Source organism: Anabrus simplex, chromosome 14 (assembly GCF_040414725.1).
Source record: "Anabrus simplex isolate iqAnaSimp1 chromosome 14, ASM4041472v1, whole genome shotgun sequence".
NCBI classification, from domain to species: Eukaryota; Metazoa; Arthropoda; class Insecta; order Orthoptera; family Tettigoniidae; genus Anabrus; species Anabrus simplex.
The window spans coordinates 87,248,560-87,268,981 of NC_090278.1; the positions used below are offsets into that span (position 1 = coordinate 87,248,560).

Below are 20,422 nucleotides of genomic sequence, written 5' to 3' on the forward strand. Positions count from 1 at the left end.
TTTGTCAACTGTTCTCTGTCCTTAGCTCCTCGTTACATTTCAATTGAAGATTCTGTGCCAAGTCTTGAAGGATGTGTTTCTTCAGCCTTCCCTTCCAGTGATTTTCCCTTCCAACAGATTGGAGAGAAAGGCTTTATGTCGCAAGATGTGGCCAGTGAATTTAGCTGTTCTTCCCTGTATCATTAGCGTCAGTTCTTTCTTCCCTTGAATTTCTTGCAGAACGCTTTTGTTTGTTCTCTTTTCAATCCATTTACAATCCGTAGCATTCGTCTCCAAACCGCAATCTCAAACCCTTGCAGTCGTGACTGCCGAGAGTTATAAACAGGCTCGAATCTTCAGTATTTGGAGTTTAGGTAAGGATGTTGTCTTTGTTATCGCATCTTCTCTGACTATTGGGTTCTCAGAACTCGCTAATTACTTGTTGATTGTTGTGAGTGGCAGCAAGGGATGGTTATTATTGGAACAGGTTGGGAAACACACATTCTTTTAGAAATAACTACCGTACTCCTACTGACCAAAGAAGCTCTGCACTACGACGGCCTAAGTTTGGAATAACCCTCTGTAATACAAATAATCCTGTGTTATGTGGTGTACCTTTATCAATATGTAAAACCACTCTTCAGCTACTGAAGTAAGAAACAGTCATGGGTCCCTCAGCCAGGCGGGGTTTGCGGCGTCCTTATCGCCGCCACTGTTAAAAATACACTTTTTCCTGGTTTCACTTATGGTATTTTTCGTGTTTCCAATCCCTTCTCTTTTCCATTTGTTCTTGGCAGGAGTGAATAATTGGCTGTGGGGGCGGTTGCGAATTCTGATTCTTGAGACACGTTAGGAAATACGTAGTACAGTCATTAATTTCTGAGACTTGACGCCTGGAGGATAGGCACCCACACGACGCTGTATGTTGCACACGATGTCGCATTACACGGCGTACACCTACACAGAACCACATCCAGCCTCAAAATAGTCGCCGTTGGCCGTTATGCACGTTTGCAAACGTTAGCTGCTGGAAGCACCGCTGAAATGAAACACCATGTTTCGTCTCCAGTTATTATCCGGTTGAGAAACGTCGGATCACCGTCATCACTACTGATGAGGTCATCACAAATCTTCATGTGATCATCACGTTGGGGTTCGTGGCACACTGTGCTGGGTAACACGAGACATGTTGAGGTGATCCGTCACAATTTTGTGGCAAGTACCTTGGCTGACCCCTATTGCTGCTGGGAGATCGTCTACCGATTGGGAACAGTTAGCACGCACCAACGTTGCAACTTCTTGGATCTTGCATTCCGTTCGAACTGTTTATGGCCGACCAGTGCACACATCATCTTCCAAACTGTCCCGTCCTTGCACAAAAGGACAGTACCACCTAAACACAACACTGCGACTCAATGCGTCCTCGCCGTAAACCTGATGCATCATTTCAAACATCTAGGCAGCGGTTTTGCCTAATTTCAGGCAGAACTTGATGTTTGCCCCTTGCTCAAACTGTGACATGTCAACGCCCGACGGGCGCATTCAAATCACCGTCACAATAACGACTGTACGTCTGCTTCCAGTGCATACACTCAACTGTCTCTTGCAGGGACGAGAGACTAACTGACATAGTACCATACCACGGCGCCACCTCTGCGCTATAGTGCACCACAGCGTCATCGCGCGGTCAGTCTCAGAACTTAATGACTGTACTATGTATTTTCTCCTAGGTATCAGAGCTCCCTCTCCATTGTGTTTCTGCACATATCTCAGATACACAAGACTCACAGTTATAAATCCCTCCCTTACCCTTTCTTAGTCACCAACAACTGCTGTCAGTTTGTTTGGCCATGGAAGATATATGGCAAATGTAACCATATGAAAAAAATGTATAATTTTGTATGTTGTCACTTGTGGATTTTTATCACTCTGACAATAAAGAATACACGTTTAAATTTGTTTCTAAAATTGATCTAAAAATTCTTCAAAATGCTGTATACAGAATGGTAGGAAACACCGTGAACCGAGTATTATGAGCTTTAGAGGGTTGGTCATACTGGTAAGTAATTGGAAAAGAATAGTTAGATATCTCGCACCGTTGCCATTTTATCAGCTGCTGAAGTTAGCCAATCAGATCGCTTCGCGGGCGAATTCAAACGGGCTGTTGCTATATCTGCATGTGGCTTGGTCGACCCATGCCGAGAAATGAGCATCAAACACTAACACACCGTGGGTTTCAGCCAATGCCACCGTAGCGTACTTATTATGAGGTGATGTCCTTGTTCAAGTCCCTCCCCAGGAAAAGTTTATTTCTTCTGTTAGTGCTCTCAAGCTGGTCATAAGCCACGTGCAGATTTATCAACTCCGCCTCGTAAAGCCCATGTGAAGTCACCCGCGAAGCGATCTGATTGGCTAACTTCAGCAGCTGATAAAATAACAATGACACGAGATAGGTAACTATCGTTTTCCAAATAATTATCAACCCTCTAACACTCATATACTCGTACACGTTGTTTCCGACCTGAAACCTTCTTGTAAGATGAAATAATGACCGATCATTCCACTAAATGCAAATTACATTTCAAAAACTTCCGCCCCCTACAATGTGTGTCAGTGCCGTACTAGTAATTATCTGTGTGTAAAATGAGCTTTGTACATAGTAATCTCACGTACCTCGTAATAGTCTCTCTTACTGGCTGCCTTTAGCGCCGCAATCCACTCTTCCATGTCTCGGCGAGACGCGGCGCACAGCACCAGTCGCCGGAACGGGGTGATCACCTGGAAAACGAACACACATCAACATTACTAAATAGCCCAGCCACCTCGTGGCGTCAAGTCTACATTGTGTATCATAACAACACACGGATCCTCACCGTGTTATGTTAAGAACGATGGTACAACAGGATTGGCGGAGATTTCCGAGAAAATGACGTTCCTTTGTTACTTCCGGGCGCGCGATTCAGATTAACGAACTGTGGTCAATTTTTGTGACGGTGCCAAATCAATTAAAAAATAATAATGGTATTGGCTTTAAGTAGTGGAGCAATGTATATTCTAAAATAATGGGTGCTACTTCAGCATTTTCCCATGATGTCATTGACCCCTAGTAGTAGGGGTAGGGGGGTTCTGACCCAAGGACATCGACTCCTAGTTGAGTAGTTGGGGTATGGTGGTTCGCGGATTTTGCGTGCGAGAGCAGGCCTAATCACAGTCGCCATCTACTACTCAACTAGGAGTCAATGACCTCGAGTCAGAACCCTCTACCCCTACTACTAGGGGTCAATGACCTCGTGGGAAAATGCTGAAGTAGCATCCATTGTTTTAGAACAAACATACATTGCTCCACTACTGCTTTACGTCCCACTAACTACTTTTACGGTTTACGGAAACGCCGAGGCGCCGGAGTTTAGGTCCGCAGGAGTTATTTTACGTCTCAGTAAATCTACCGACACGAGGCTGATGTATTTGAGCCCCTTCAAATACCATCGGACTGAGTCACGATCAAACCTGCCAAGTCGGGGTCAGAAGGCCAGCGCTCCAACCGCCTGAGCCACTCAGCCCGGCACCGTTTAGGTAAAAGCAATGACAAGTTGTCCCCACTATCACACACTAGGGTGTACAAACTTCTGTGTACTTGCGACAAGCTGTACATTGGCCAAACATACCGGTCAATTTGTACTCGTATCAAGGAACACCAACGAAGTACCGTCTGAACCAACCATACACGCATAGGGCCGCACCCGCGAACCTATAGATGTAGGAAAAGCTGTAGTAATAGTAGAAGTAGAAGAAGCAGAATAAGAAGAAGAAAAAGAAGAGCGAGAATAAGAATAAGAAGAATTTTTACAATTTGTTTTACGTCACACAGATACAGATAGGTCGTATGGCGACGATGGGATAGGAAAGTGGGAAGGAAGCGGCCGTGGCCTTAATTAAGGTACAGCTTCAGCAGTTGCCTGGTGTGAAAGTGGGGAAACCACGCATAACCATCTTCAGGGCTGCCGACAGTGGAGTTCGAATTCACTATCTCTTGGATGCAAACTCACAGCTGCGCTCCCCTAACCGAACGGGCCAACTCGCCCGGTAGAAGAAGAGGAAGAAGAAGAAGTGTTCACGGAAGCGCACTTTTCGAAATAAAGAGCATGAAATGTGAAATCCTGTTCTTATTCACGACGGTCTGTTCTTAAGTTTTTACGTTGCCTGAAAATACCTAATAATAATAATAATAATAATAATAATAATAATAATAATAATAATAATAATAATAATAATAATAATAATAATAATGATTTTACGTCCCACTAACTTTTTATGGTTTTCGGAGGCACCTAAGTGCCGAAATTTTGTTCTGCAGGAGTTCTTGAACGTGTTAGTAAATATACCAACACAAGGTTGGGTTATATGAGCAGCTTCAAATACCCACCAAATTGAGCTCAGAACGCCAGGGCTCTATCACTTGTACCATCCAGCCCGGCAGAATTGAAAATCCTCCGCCTGTTTCCAGTCATTCGATTGCGTCAAGGATAGAATGAATGAAGCCCCCTCTAGCGGAGGGGATAGGAATTGTGCCGGCTGCCGAAGCTTGTCGCACTCCTCTGGGCAATGATTAATGACTCACAGGTGAAATGAAGTGATATTGGAGAGTGTTGCTGGAATGAAAGATGACTGGGAAAACCGGAGTACCTGGAGAAAAATCCGTCCCGCCTCCGCATTATCCAGCACAAATCTCACATGGAGTGACCGGGATATGAATCACGGAACCCAGCGGTGAGAGGCCACCGCGCTGCCGTCTGAGCCAGGGAGCCCGGCGGAAATACCTCGTTAAATCATTTCTAATTTCATTTGCTATATCTACCCCCTGACTTTCATTCATTGGTATATACAGTGACAAGTGATACGTCTACGATATTACAGTACCCTGTGTGCTCTTCGTTAAGTTAATTGAAGAGAACGATCCCGCCCCACGTGAGCATCAACACCACTGTTGACGTTCGAAATGTTCAAATTCGTTCGCTGCGTTGCTTTTGTTTGACCGCGGTAAACACCGTTATGTGTCCTCAACGTGCGCCTCCCTTTAAAAGTTCGTGACAGAGGTACAGTGGGTGGCAAAATGTAGCAAACTCTCTGATAGTATGGTGGAACTCAGAACAGTTACACGCCATTCGAGATAACACGAAGTATGAAGCTACACTTTGGAGTTGGAATACTATCGGAAATTAAAGAAAAGGCTATTTTCGAATGATATTATATTATGTTGGAATGAAGATTAGTACTGCGAAAAGCAAGACTTTGATCATAACAAGAGGTAACAGAAAATCCAGGGGAGTGATAAAAATAGGAAATGAACCTCTTGAAATAGTGATTTTTTAAAAATATTTGGGCAGCGTGATGTCACAAGATGGAAATTTCGATGGAGAAATTGGTTTAAGAATACAGCAGTCTGCAAGTTTCTACCAATGTGTGAAAGACATTGCCAATGAAGTGCAAGAAGGTTTTATACTCGACCTATGCTTCAGCAGCCTGGACGTTAACTAAGCGGAACCACAGTAAGATACAAGCAGTTGAAATGAGGTTCTTGAGGAGCATAAGGGAAAGACAAGACGAGATAGAATACGAAATGAGGAAATAAGGAGAAGTGTGGGAGTATGTAAACTTAAAGAAGAGGTTGATATAGCAAAGCTAAAATGGTTTGGACACATGATGAGAATGCCAGGAGAGAGAATACCAAAGAGAACATTCATGGATACAGAGACTGGAAAGAGGCCTAGAATGAGATGGAGGAGCTCTGTTGTGGACTGTACTGCAAATAGAGGAGTCGATAGCAATAAAGTACTAGAGGAGGAATGGTGGAAAGATCCAGTAAGGTGGAGGGCTTTGGTACACTACCCCACCCAGAGAGAATCTGGAAAAGAGACTGGATGATGAAAAAGAATAATTATGTTGTGAGTTGCACAGCAGACAATTGTATGATGGTAAATGGGATGAAAACTCATAAGGTTGTAAGTTCCACAAAGAGGGGAGGTCCTCTCAGTTTCAATTACTGTGTTGATAGGGAATATCTCATAACGATTGGTATAACTACCAAGGTGTTAATGCAAGGAATGACCTTCATTGGGCTAATCATATTAACGACGTTGTAAAGGAAGGTTACACATAGTTATGAGGGAATTCCGGAGTGGTAGTAAGGATTTAAGTAAGCAAGAAACCTCTGCATGGGAACCAGCTCAGTAACGTTGAAGAGTGTTCTTACTTAGGAAGCAAAATAACAGCTGATAACCGAAGTAAATGAGATCTGGTCAGCAGAATTAACCAGGAAATGATAGCCTTCAATGAAAAGAGAAAGCTCTTCACATCTAAAAATATCAGCTTAAAACTGAGCAAACGGTTAGTATTTCTGCACACTTGGGGTGGCAGAGACGAAGAAGCATTTGAACAATGGTGCTATAGACGAATACTGAAAATTCCTTGGACAGATAGAGTTGCTAATGAGGAAGTAACGGAAAGAGTTGGAGAATCCGTGAGCTTGTCAATGAATATGAAGAAAAGAAGAAATACATGGATTGGACATATAGTGACACATGAGAGTTTACTACAGCAGCCCTATGGAAGGAAGGCCTAGACTGGAATATATTGGTCAAATGGTGAAGGAGACGAGCTGCTCGATTAAGTAGAATGTTTCGAGTTGTCAGTGCAGAGATAGGATCGAATGACATTAGTAGACGAATAAGCTTGAACGGAGCTTTTGAAAGTAGGAAAGATGACAATATGAAGATAAAGTTGGAACTAAACAGGACAAATAAGAGTAAATATTCATTTGCAGGACGAGGCGTAACGGATTGCAATAATTTATCAAATTTCCAATTTCTTTGAAAATATTTAAGAAAAAAGTAGGTAAACAACAGATAGGGAATCTGCCGCCTGGGCGACAGCCCTAAATGCAGATAACTTGTGAGTGGTTACAAGCGGATAGAGCCAGAAATGTAATAACATACTGGTTGGGAGATGGGAGGGAAATACCAACACCAGATGAAACACTTGAATGATGATTACTGGCCAATGAAAGTTGAAAGAATGCTGGACACAATAGGAATGGGAGAATACTGGGATATAAACATTGAGCACAAAGATATGAAATTGTGCAAAAATCGAATGGAATATGGATTTTAGTGTCAGGAGTGTCCGAAGACATGTTCGGCTCGCCAAATGCAGGACTTTTGATGCGACCTGCGCGTCGTGATGAGGACAACACGACACATACACCCAGCCCCCGTGCCAGCGAACCAATGATGGTTAAAATTCCTGACCCTGCCGGGAATCGAACCCGGGACCCCTGTGGTCAAAGGCCAGCACGCTAATCATTCAGCCATGGAGCCGGACTGAAATTGTGCAAGAAAGTAACGATTACAATAGAAGATACTGAGAAGCAGATGATTATGGCACAATTTAAGACTAGTAGATCATTATCGGAATTCTATGGAATTATACAAACAATGTCGATAAAGAAAGGCTCCCAAACAGAGAAGTAAGAGGTATGTTGGGTAATATAAAAGAGAGAGAGAGATGATGATGAACACCGTTGTTTATTTTGTGGAGAAATAATGGAAGAGGCGCATCTGCTGAGAGTTTGTAGGCAGACGGATGCAATCAGAGTAATATCTGGTAGTGAATAAAATTAGAAAGAGAGAAAGAATTCTATAGAATTGTTAAAATATTAAAAAATAGAATGTATTACGCCGGGAAGAACAGCAACTTTTTTATATTAAAAATGTCGCAAAAGGAAATAAGAAAGAACAAACCAAGCACTGTCGAAAATAATGTAGGATAAGGTACATGCCTGTTCCAGAATATGTAACATTGTATTAAAATCTAAGACAACAAGAAAAGTAAAAATGAGGGATGGGAGATAGCATACAGAATAGTAGGTTTAAATATACAGTAATATTTAGTATAGTATAGTAATAAATAATGTAATGCATGTATCAAACAAATGGAATGTAATAATTCTCCCCATTTTCAGTCGATCCGGAACTAGAGGATGGCGGTGTTCTATACACTTCGAAGTGAACAGAATAACAGGCGCTGGTCTTCTGAGCCCAGGTTGACAGCTTCGATCCTGGTTCAGTCCGGTGGTATTTCAAGGTGCTCAAATACGTCAGCCTCGTAGATTTACTGGCACGTAGAAGAATGGTTATTGAAATCTCCCGCGCGACTAAATTCATGCACCTCGGCGTCTCACAATACCTGCCAACTTTACAAAACAAGAAATCAGGAGATTTTGATATGAAAATTAGGAAAAATCAGAAGATACGACTGGTCAAAACTGCTTATCCTACATGTCTTGCGCAATACAACAGTACTGTGGTATATATTATAACAGTTATTGTCTCAGAACCCAACTGTTGCTATTCGAGGCTATAAGGCTAAAAATGTATGTATGTGAGTGAGATGATCGGTCTCTGAAAAGCCTTCCGAAAATAGTATGAACTCATGCTCCACACGTGTGAATGTCATGCACTTAGATGCCATTACTTAGCAAATGCATAGATAAATATATTGCATCACGCGCCCGCGCAAGTATGCGTGGTACAATGCTATTTTTATCAAGTAATAAATTAAAATTCGCCAACTGTCTCCAAATGGCTCCTAAAATCTCTAGAAATGTTCCTAGTCACTATCTTTGAAATTATGATACTAAATTAGTAACAAATACTTCAAATCTAGCGACTAGTCTATAGAATCGACTAAACTGATGTGAACGAACAAGAATATAGCACGCGAAACGAGAGATTCACAATCGATATACAAAAAAGACAATGTCACCTCCGTACAGACCGTGAAGGCCCTTGGAGGAGTGGAAGGTAAAGGCTTCCACCATTGTTAACCGCGGCACGTGATGGGGTAGAGTGGTTAGCCCTACGCCCGGCCGCCTTTGCCCCCAGGAATTAACCTGGTACTCATTTTTGGTACAATCGATAAACGCGTCGCGATATACAGGTTTCAATAGACATCGCACATTCGCGCACGCTCGTATTAATAAATGTCGATATTTAATTTGAAAGCGGCCAATGAGCGAAGGACTTCCGGCCATTAGCGTACAAAGCTGAAATGGCGGGATTTGAAAACAAATGTTTGAAGTTCACAAAGAAAAAAAGGCTAAAATCGGGAGAAATCATAGAATAATCGCGAGGCGAATAAAACTGTCGAAAATCAGGAGTCTCCCACCTAAATCGGGAAAGTTGGCAGGTATGTGTATACCATCACATGCTTCACATTTTTCATACCGTAACGTTTCTGAAGATTACTGAACGTGTTGTTGAACCAAAGTTGCTACAAGGAAGGAAAGATTACGTTTATCTTCTCCTATAATTTTGGAATATTTGCAGCAGGGGCGGTGCATGTTTTTGTTGCAGTGTTGCACAACTCCCAATAATTTTACACTTCATTTGTTATCTTTTCTTCTGAAGTTTTAGTTTAATAAACCTAGAATATATTCCAAAATATGTAAAAATCAATCAACTTTGGTTGTTTGTTGTACTACTGCTTCGTGACGGACCAATAAAGGCCGTCGGCTTCGAATCGAACGTAGGGGGGTTTGCTTTCGTACGTTAACTTCCAAGCGGTAAGTTTAACCCTATGCGTGGCATCAGGTAGCACGCTTGCCAGTATCGGCCCTTGGGTGTTGCACGCGACCAGCAAACCTCCTACCCAGAAACAACTCCAAATGTCCCCGTTAGATTACACAGATGAGTAGTATGACTTCATGCCTGCTTTCTATCCTCCCGCAACGGTAATTTCTTTTCCACGCCACTAGGGCACACCATAGTGGACCACCCACAATATGACCAATATTTTGCATCAATGAAAAAATAGGAGACCAAGTTTTCAATTCGAGGTGAATAACTGTAGTTATGCTGTAAAATCTATATATTAAAAAAATATGAAAACTAAAGTCAGTCAGACCGGCCATTCTATCCGGTCAATTTCCCTCATTTTTTCTTTAACTGAAAGGTATTCATGCACAGATTTGTCATCAGATACTATAAATCACTTACCTTCCGCCTTCATCAAATTATTTTATTTTTTCAATTTTTTGTCTCTTTGAAGCAATCATATCTTTGGGTTCTAATTGAGCGGAGTTCGTTTTGGCCTAAGAACACTCAGTGGATCAAGCTCTTTCATTTCAGCTCTTAACTATTCAAACTGGTTGATTATGAGGAAAGTTATGAGTACACATTCAATTTGACGTCTCATTTCTTCATAATTTTTTCTCATTGAAGCAATCATATCTTTCATTCTAATTGAGGCACGCAGTTACTTTTGGTCTAAAAACACTCACTGGATCAAGCGCTTTCTTAAATTGGTAGATTCTGAGAAAAGTTATGAGTACATTTGTCTCCATGACGAAGATCTTTGAAGGACTTTTTAACAGTTCGACGCGTAGTGTTGTTCCAAGGAACGTTTAATTCAATTTCTTTGTGTGATGTATTTTCAAGTGTTTTGTTGACATAATATAACATTCTATTACCACAGCAGATCGTGTGCTTTATTTCATTAACTCGAAACTTTGCAAATACATTCGTGAGGATAGTAACGAAAAACACCATACTTTGTACATTGCGGGCGGAGCCAGCGGGAAACTGCTAGTTAGTCTCTTATTTCCTGTGTTTTAATTGTCGGGTATATTTCAGTTTTAACAGGAATGCAGTCCATTTTTTTTACATAGCTTACACCCCCATTGGAGCACTCCAATCAGTCATATACACTAAAGTCTAATAGTATTAAATTGTAGTGCCTCCGTGGCTCAGGCGGCAGCACCGGCCTCTCACAGCTGGGTTCAAACCCCGGTCACACCATGTGAGATTTGTCGTGGACAAAGCGGAGACGGAACAGGTTTTTCGCCGGGTACTCCGGTTTTTCCTGTCATCTTTCATTCCAGCAACACTCTCCAATATCATTTCATTTCATCGGTCAGTCATTAATCATTGCTCCACGAGGAGTGCGACAGGCTTCGGCAGCCGGCATAATTTCTCTCCTCGCCGCTAGACAGGGCCTCATTCCATTCCTGACCCGGTCAATAACTGGAAAGGAGGTTGTATGTTTTGATTTTCAGTATTAAATAGTCAGTTTTACAGCTTCTTCTTCCGCTCCCAAAACCACTTCATCCTGGCTGTCCTTTGCTTGTCAGTAATTGTGTACTTCCTTCGTTCAAATGTTGTGAGTTTGAATCGTAAGTTTTTATTCCTTAGAATCCTCTTCTATTCTCTGCCTTCAATTCGGAGTATTGATGAATTTAATTCTTCTAAATCATTCATGATCTCTGTGAAGCAAGTGTTCGTTTTATTTTTACAGAAGTAACTAACTGCTTCACTAGTCGGGTTTTTGGCAATCTGAATATATGACAAATCTCCTTTTCCGCATTGTATCTATTATTGATTCACTTTCACGATATACCACTTCAGTAGGTAATAATCTCCATTGTCCATCAACTTGGTGCTTCTTATTGATGATTGCCCTGGTGATTCTTCTATCTACTTTCTAGAATTTATCGGTTGTTGATTTAGTGCTCAACTTGACCAGTGTTTCACTAGCATAAGTTGCTTCGGGTTTTATAACTGTATTGTAATGTCGAAATGCAGCATTCATGGAGTGAGATTTTTTTAATAAGTTGGCCATGTGATTCGCTGTGCTGTTTTCAGTTTAGATGTTCTGCTGTCGATTGATGTTTTCTCTTTCGTGTTCCAGGTTATAATTTCCCAAAGATATTTCAACTTATTCACAATCTTGATGATGATGATGCTTGTTGTTTAAAAGGGCCTAACATCTAGGTCATTGGCCCCTAATGGCACGAAATGAAACGAAATGTAAGCGAAATTAAAATCCATGATTCTCCAGTGACCAGAATTCAAAACGTGAGAACGAAGAATGAACGGATGGATATGAATTTAAAACAATCAGTGGATCCGACCCGCAATGCCCCACATTCCCAGAAACTAGCGTTAAACAATAGTATTAGTGACCAAGGGACTGCTTCTAAAGCACAATACTGAATCGATGATGCTTGTAGTGTAAACGGGTCCAAAATCCAGGTCATCGGGCCCTCATAATGGTACTTATCGCTTTGAAAGTAGAACCATAGTAGTTGTCATGTTGCGGTACTAATCAAAAGTAGCGTAGACACATATTATGGAACTACTCACAGGTAATGTAATACGCACATGTAACACGGACCTATGGTGTTTCGCACATTGTATCGCTATTTACAGGCAACGCAAACTTATGGTGTTCTTCACATAAGTGGACTAACCACAAGGACTCGCACTATCCCGGGGTGTTCCTCACATAGTGGGTAGTAATCATAGGCAAGGCAGAACCATGGTGTCGCTCATATAGTGGTACGAATCACAGGTACTGTAAAATGTATCCTGAGCACACACTGTCGCTACTAATCATAAACCTACTGTGTACCTAACATAGTGTACTACGCGCAAGTAAAAGCTTCCCGTGGTGTTCCCTCTTACGAAAGGCAGGGGATACCGTGGGTGTATTCTTCATCTGCGTCCCCCACCCACAGGGGGTTGTGTGTTTGGTCCGCGAGGGGTATTTTATTTCCCTCAAGTCCCCCGGCAAGCCGGTTAGGACCCCCCTATCCGATACCTGGGACGCGCCACGTGGGAGTATCACCTCTCCACCTGCTAGGTTCGTGGATTCACAATCTTAATTTGTTTGCCATTGTCGATATGAATGACTGGCGCTTCAGTTCTGAAGTTCGGCATCATTTCAGTCTTTACAAACGAGATTTGCAGTCGATTTTTTGCAGCAATTTTCTCGAGTTCTTCAATTTGAAATTTAGCTTCTTCCACATTACTTGCTAGTAATGAAAGATCGTGTGTGAATGCAGTCCATTACTTAACGATAATATACCGTTATTTCTGTAAGCTTCTCATGTAAAAATGTTACACTAAACATTTTGGCGCAACACCCAGCTTCAGATACCACCACCAGGCGCCAGTGACTGTTTCATGATGCGGCACATGCAGACATCCGGGGCCGTGAGATCCGGAGAACCAAAAATGTACGGGAATGGAGTTCTATGAGAAATCAGGCGATCTCCAAAGTGTCGTGTGGCCTCAATTGTCGTTAGAGGGGTATAAAGTTTCTTGCGCGACAAGAACGGCGCAAATGAGGCCCCTGTACACCACCTGGTCCACTGTTTTTGGACTCCACACAGTATTCTCGAGGAAATAAAGGCCCAAAATTCCATCACCGGACATGGGACAGCAAATCGTAACCCGCGCACTAGTATCTGTACAACGACGTTAGGGTGTTCAAACCCTAATAAACGAGTGGTTCATCAGCTGATGTAGCCATCAAGGTGTATATAGCTTTCGTCTGAAAATCATAATCGGCATTCTCATACGTTATGGATAACATCGGGCTCGTTCATCGCTTTCTGTTATGAGGCTGAGCGACATAAATGATGTATGCACATCATCCAGTTTTTTTGAGCACCCAGCGAACAGACACATCGATCAAACCGTTACACTTTGGGATCTGTACGTCAGTACAGACATGATGTCACCATCTTGTGATACGCCCCTATTCACTGATTCCCTAAGTTAGGAATACACTTGTTACATTCAATACATGCGGTTTATTTCACTAGATTCGCAACGAAGATGTATCCACATGTTGTATACACAGCCCACGCGAATGTTTTCCTTGGAAACCCATTAATGTTGCGGAAAATTGAATTCTAAGTTGGTGGCCTCCATTCTTTAATAGGATTCACTGTTAAGGGAGCACCGTCTCACCTGCATAACTTTTCCAATATGCTCTTTTATAAGAAATGATCTACTTTCCTGATAAGCTAGCATAATGATACATACATCCTATAATAATCCGAAAGAAGTAAGTTTTATATTGGTAAAAGAATTCCTGGAATCAGTTGATTGCTTCCCGAGGTCAGCCTACACATACAAACAAAATCAAACACTTTATAATATTAGAGTAGATGTTATATTACTTCGTCGCTCGAAAATATAAAAAACTTCTAGTTTTCTAATTTGAGGCTTCCGACTCCCCATTCAGAGCGAAATCCAGGCGACCGGCGTCATCTATAGTTCATCTCCCCCCTCTAACACATTCTATAAAACCAGAGTGAACTTTAAACTGATGGAGGTTAATTTAAACTCCCGTGGTAAGTTTCCCTTCACTTTTGATAGCATGACCAGATAAACAGAGTAAACACACAGTGTCATTAATGGGTGTGGCTACACAGTACAAAGGAGGGGCACTTTAATAACCACGGGCTGTCTAAAATGATTAACTCTGAAAAAAACAGTACAATTACACCCTGCGGGCGCTTTCTCTACAGCTGTCCATATTCCCCATGTATTCCGAGAGATCGTCTCACTGAAGAACCGGGAAGGTGAATTGAAAGCATGCTCGGAATAATTGGTTAACCTTTAAAATTAAAATGTTTGATATATGGGCAGTAACAGCTTTGTTCGTAAAGCCGGAATGTGAATACAAATTGGCTGTTTTGTCAAATAAATATATATACCGTATATCTTTGCATTTTTCTGGTAGAAACATGATAAAGAATGGCGTCTATTTTTTATATATGAAAATATAAAGACACAAACGCTGAACTTTCTTTAGAATTTCCCTAGTCGTACATTTGTGAGTCAGTCACAGTTCTCAGCATCATAACTTACTTGTTCACGCTCCATCGAAGCAGAGAAGAGATCTCTCAGACGACCTGAAGAAAATTATTGTCCACAATACGCATTCAAAAATTCAGTATATCGTCAGAAAATTCACCTGGAAGAATTTGAGACGAAAAAATAAGGACACGGCAAGTTAAGTAAAAGGGAGGAAATGTACATTTCGCATCAAATTAGGCGTGGTCCTGTACCCCACTGAAAAATATACGGAGTAGAATAAATTATACTTACACCTACTTCTATATGTGCATGTTGCGACTATTATCAGCAACAATATGCTGGTCATAGCTGGCGTCGAATGTTACGAATTCTCTGGACACACAGGCTAACAAATGAAGAAGTTCTCAAGAGAGCTGAAGAAACCATCAGTCTAGAGAAAATGATCGCGAAAAGAAGATGTAGTTGGACAGGTCATTTACTCCGGCATTCATCATGGTTCACCACACTGCTTGAAAGGAAACTGGAAGGAAAGACTAGAAGAGGACGACCTAGAGCAGGGTTCCTCGATGGCATTAAAGGGCGACGTCCATATCAACTATTCAAGCAGCTGGCTCACGATAGAAGGTCGTTGGACGAGGACAGTCATGCTACCCACAAACCATCAGGATGAGGAGAATGAGAGAGAGAGCTACTAAAGCATAAAGAAGTGCACCAGAACTGCTCACTATTGTATAACAAAATCTAGGAAATGAGCTTTCAAACCAGGCTAGAAGTGCTGTTTTGTGGATGAATGGCTACCGTCGGTGATTTTCAACGCAAGAAGCCCTTCATTAGTGTAACAAACACACTGAAGATATTGACGTTCCAGAAGGAGCATGTTCCCAAATGTCAAGACTTTCGGGATCGAGTCATATGGTCCGACGAGATAAAAATAAATCGTTTTATCTTAGTTGTGAACCTTCCACGGTATGTACAGTTTAGTTCTTCTTTATGATCGACCTCGACTAGTGCCTAGGAGACTGATTTCCTCGGGTCAAGTAGAGGTATATCAGTCGCCTTGGCAAAGAATACTGCAATGTATTCGAATTGTCGGCATACCGTACGGGATGTACAGAAAACGACAACAACACGGTTCAACCTGGAAGACGAACTAAATACAGTACATCTTTAAAATTCGTATGGAAGCTTCAGAGTTCGTGAAAAGCCTAACACAGCCTATCGTAAACAAAATACTATCCCGCAGGTGAAATCTGTATGATAATAATCCTAAAAATATTTCCAACTTGTAAAAACCTGCATGATGTGGAATGTTACCCATCAACTCAAAACTACTCCTCAACAGCGGATTTTAATCCAATTGAAGTCTGCATAATAAACTGCCAGAAGATATACAGAAATCCTCCTCACTACAAATGTTCAAAACTAGAGTAAGATTGCAGAGGTAATGAATTTTGACATGGACTGTTATAGTATATTTCTTAGATATATTTTGTTCGTCTGCAGTGTATCACTATGAAACATTTGAACTAAACAGTTCCACTATATAAACCACAGTCTTGAGTATTTCCATTTGCATAAGAATAAATATCGTAAATATCAGTTTAACCTTTCATTCTTCATATAATATACTGATGACATACGCATTAGAGTCATTAAGTTCGTGCACTGGCAGTCCAGTGTCGCTGATGTGATAGGCGAAATTTGAGAATGCCGTAGTTTGAGCAACGGACACATTTCAAGTTCTGACTAAAATTAGGCAAATCCGCTAGCGAAACGTTTGAGGTGATCAAGTCGAAATAGCCCGGATCATCACGATGGCAAAAAGTCGTGAAAAGGCAGGTCAAAAACATATGTGATCCTTGAACTGTTAGCGCCAATCCACGAACATACTGACTGTAGTACATAGGTGTAAACCGTGTTGCCTGCACTGTAGGCGCCATTCCAAGAACTTATCAAATGTAGTACACAGGCGTACACTGTGTTGCCTGCACTGTAGGCGCCATTACACGAACTTACTGACTGTAGTACACAGGCGTACAATGTGTTGCCTACACTGTAGGCGCCAGTCCAAGAACTTATCGAATGTAGTAGAAAGGCGTACACTGTGTTGCCTGCACTGTAGGCGCCAGTCCACGAACTTACTGACTGTAGTACATAGGTGTGCACAATGTTGCCTGCACTGTAGGCGCTTGTCCACGAACTTAGTGACTGTAGTAGTACATATGATAACGGTATATTAATATTTGTAATATGTTGTTCTACAATCTATTCATGTAACCAAATTAACTGTTGAAAGGATTTCACGTTACAAACTTTTAATACTGGTGTGAATTAATTACTTTTTTGAATACTCTCTAGCCATTATTATTATTATTATTATTATTATTATTATTATTATTATTATTATTATTATTATTATTATTATAGGTGACTTTAAAAATCAAAGACATTTTAAAGTATTGTCACAAGTAGATGTAAACGTTGACAGATTGGTATTCTATAGAAGAACGTCCGTTATACAGATAATCTGATGTTCTGAGTCGAGTTGTGAATAATAATAATAATAATAATATTAATAATAATAATAATAATAACAATCATAATAATAATAAATGAAAGAGAGGAGCCTAGCACAAGCAGATAGTAGCACTCCCAGGCACACGAAGAGGCTCTTTGGTCACCAACCTATGCTACTAATTTGAAGGTTCTGAGGAAAAGGGGACAAGACCAGGCGTTCCTATCAATGAACTGGTTAGAGACATCACCGTTCTCTGGGTGAACCAGTTACTATCACCGTCCCTGGTGTGAACTAGTTACAAACACGACCGTTCCCTGTATAAACCAGTTACAAATATCACCGTTCCCTGTGTAAACCAGTTACAAATATCACCGTACCTGGTGTAAACTAGTTACAAACACGATCGTTCCCTCTGTGAACCTGTTACAGACATCACCGTTCCCTGTATAAACCAGTTACAAATATCACCGTTCCCTGTATAAACCAGTTACAAATATCACCGTTCCCTGTATAAACCAGTTACAAATATCACCGTTCCCTGTGTAAACCAGTTACAAATATCACCGTACCTGGTGTAAACTAGTTACAAACACGATCGTTCCCTGTGTGAACTAGTTACAAACACGACCGTTCCCTGTATAAACCAGTTACAAATATCACCGTTCCCTGTATAAACCAGTTACAAATATCACCGTTCCCTGTGTAAACCAGTTACAAATATCACCGTACCTGGTGTAAACTAGTTACAAACACGATCGTTCCCTGTGTGAACCTGTTACAGACATCACCATTCCTGTTCTACATCGACAATAACTGACATTGAAAATTACTCACCTGGAAGCTATGGTTCACGTTCTTGCTGCTACATTCAGCGAAACTCAGATTCGTCAAGTCGATTTCATCGAAGATGTCGGACTGAAACAAAAAAATGGTGGTGTTAAATGTTATCCATAACCAACTCGTCCATCATAACGATTCTTATGTGAATATATTTCTAATCGAATTCTGAAAATTATTCTTTTCAAGAACACACATCATTATAAATAATAGATGTTTATCAAAAATACTTTGCCATTTTTTACACAAAATTATCAATGATTGTTTTAAAAGGGTGATTGTTTTAAAAGGGCGCTACAACCTAGAGGTCAAGGGGAAGATGAAAGGGACGATCTAAGCAACGTTGCACCGGCGCACTATCTACAGACCTGAAGAGTGTGTGAGAGCAGATCCACGTGGCGAACCCCACAACTAGGCGGAATAAACCTACAGATAAAGGACCGGTTTATTAAACCTCAGTTAACATTTAAATGCCTGTTAGAATAATTTAACAGTGAACTTAACCAAATTGGCATTTGATCAATATTGGTTAAGACCAACAACCTGTTAAACTCTCAGTTAACTTACCTGCCCAGATTCAAGCAGTTAAATTCTCTGTTAGCTCAATATATGGCTGGTTCATTAGATGCAGAACTTCTCTATCGTTATATCTGGCATATGATAGGCCTTTTTGAGAAAGAGTTAGAAACGAAGAGATGATTTTCATACAGTTGTTTCAGTTGCTTGATCGCATGTTGGCTAACGTTAGTATGTACTTTGAATTCAGTACAAATGTTCTCCCAAGCACCAGTTTTAGTTTTGAGCATTGATCCATTAGTTTGCTTAGTTTCCACACTAGGTATACAGTGTTCTCCCCAGAAATTTTCACCATCCGTGTGGCAGGAATGAGTAGCCGGGCGGGAAATACAAAGTAGAAACTTAAAAAGATCAAATTTCAGTTTATTCCCCACAGAGCATTAATAGTAATATCAGACAGGTAAACATTAACTGCAAAATTGAACTATTTCATTGGTGTTATCACGAACAAGACATAAGAGTGTTTCGAACTTGTGTTCTGCTGCTCGTTCACCATCATGTAACACTGCTCGTGGAGAGCCACGCGGAATCTACGATACTACGTGATAGTCAAGCTGATCATTTGAACTCTGATGTAATTCATGCAATTGTGCTGACAATAATGAAGACTATTTAAATAATCAGTTTTTGCAGTATTTACATTTTAATTTGGAACACCCTTTGACTCAAATATATATTAATGCTATGAAATGAACACATATCTAGGTTATGTTAGCCGGGCGGTGCACCTATTAAAAAGCTTCTAGGGAGAACACTTCGGAAAATAATTTGTAAAAGAAGAGAAATTTGAACCACGGCTTCTCGGCTTTTTTTTTTCATACTGGTCTACAGAGCAACAGAAAATTCACGGTCAAGACACAAAATGTTGACTTTATGCGCCTTGGTTTACAGCTGTATTCAAACAAAGCGCATCGAAGCGCGCTCACAAATTGCATGGTTCTGCCACTGCCTTCTAAATTCTCACTGATCGTGACTCTTGTGAGAGTTAACACCGCGTTAGCGAACAGTTCCCAGAAAATGTTTGGATAAACACAAAAATCTTAAATTGCTGCTAAATTTTCAACCCTGTGTTAACAAACAGTGTGTTAGTGTTCTTTGAGATTGAATAAATCGGGCCAAGGAATTTAATACAATTTTATCAACCAATCAATCAATAATCAATCACTCAATTACCACTGATCTGTATTTAGGGCTGTCCCTAGCTGGCAGATTCCCTATCAGTTGTTTACATACGCTTTTTTAAATGATTTCGAAGGAGTTGGAAATATACTGAACATCTCATTTGGTGAAAGCCTCCATGGCTCAGGCGGCAGCGCGCCGCCCTCTCATTGCTGAGTTCCGTGATTTAAATCCCGGCCACTCCACGTGAGATTTGTGCTGGACAAAGCGGAGGCGGGGCAGGCTTTTCTTCGGGAACTCCGGTTTTCCCTGTCATCTTTTATTCCAGCGTATCATTGCCCTCAGAGGAATGCGACAGGCTTCGGCAGCCGGCACAATTCCTATCCTCACCGCTTGATGGGGTTTCATACACACCTTTGGTAAATTATTCCAATCTTTAATTCCTCTTCCTATAAAAGAATGCTTGCCCCAATCTGTCCTCTTGAATTCCAACTTCATCTTAAGTTTTCCTACTCTTAGAAACTCCGCTCAAGCTTATTCATCTACTGATATAATTCCACGCCATCTCTCCACCGATAGCTTGAAACATACCACTTAGTCGAACAGCTCGTATCCATACTCCCAAATCTTTCCAGCCCAAAGTTCGCATCATTTTCGTACCAATATTCGTTTGTCGGAAAACATCCAGAAGAAATATGTTTGATTTTTCCAGTTCTCGTATCAAGTA

General features: G+C 41.0%; 1 protein-coding gene across 1 annotated transcript in view; it reads right to left on the reverse strand.

Annotated features, from left to right (window-relative positions):
• The window catches only part of LOC136885670 (diacylglycerol kinase eta), a 332,289-nt gene that overhangs the window by 90,345 nt on the left and 221,522 nt on the right, over window positions 1-20,422 (reverse strand). Inside the window, exons 3-4 of the mRNA XM_068230302.1 lie at window positions 17,998-18,078; window positions 2,653-2,757 (exon numbers count right to left, since the gene is read on the reverse strand). Of these exons, the coding sequence (XP_068086403.1) occupies window positions 2,653-2,757; window positions 17,998-18,078 (186 nt within the window). The remainder of the gene's footprint in view (window positions 1-2,652; window positions 2,758-17,997; window positions 18,079-20,422) is intronic.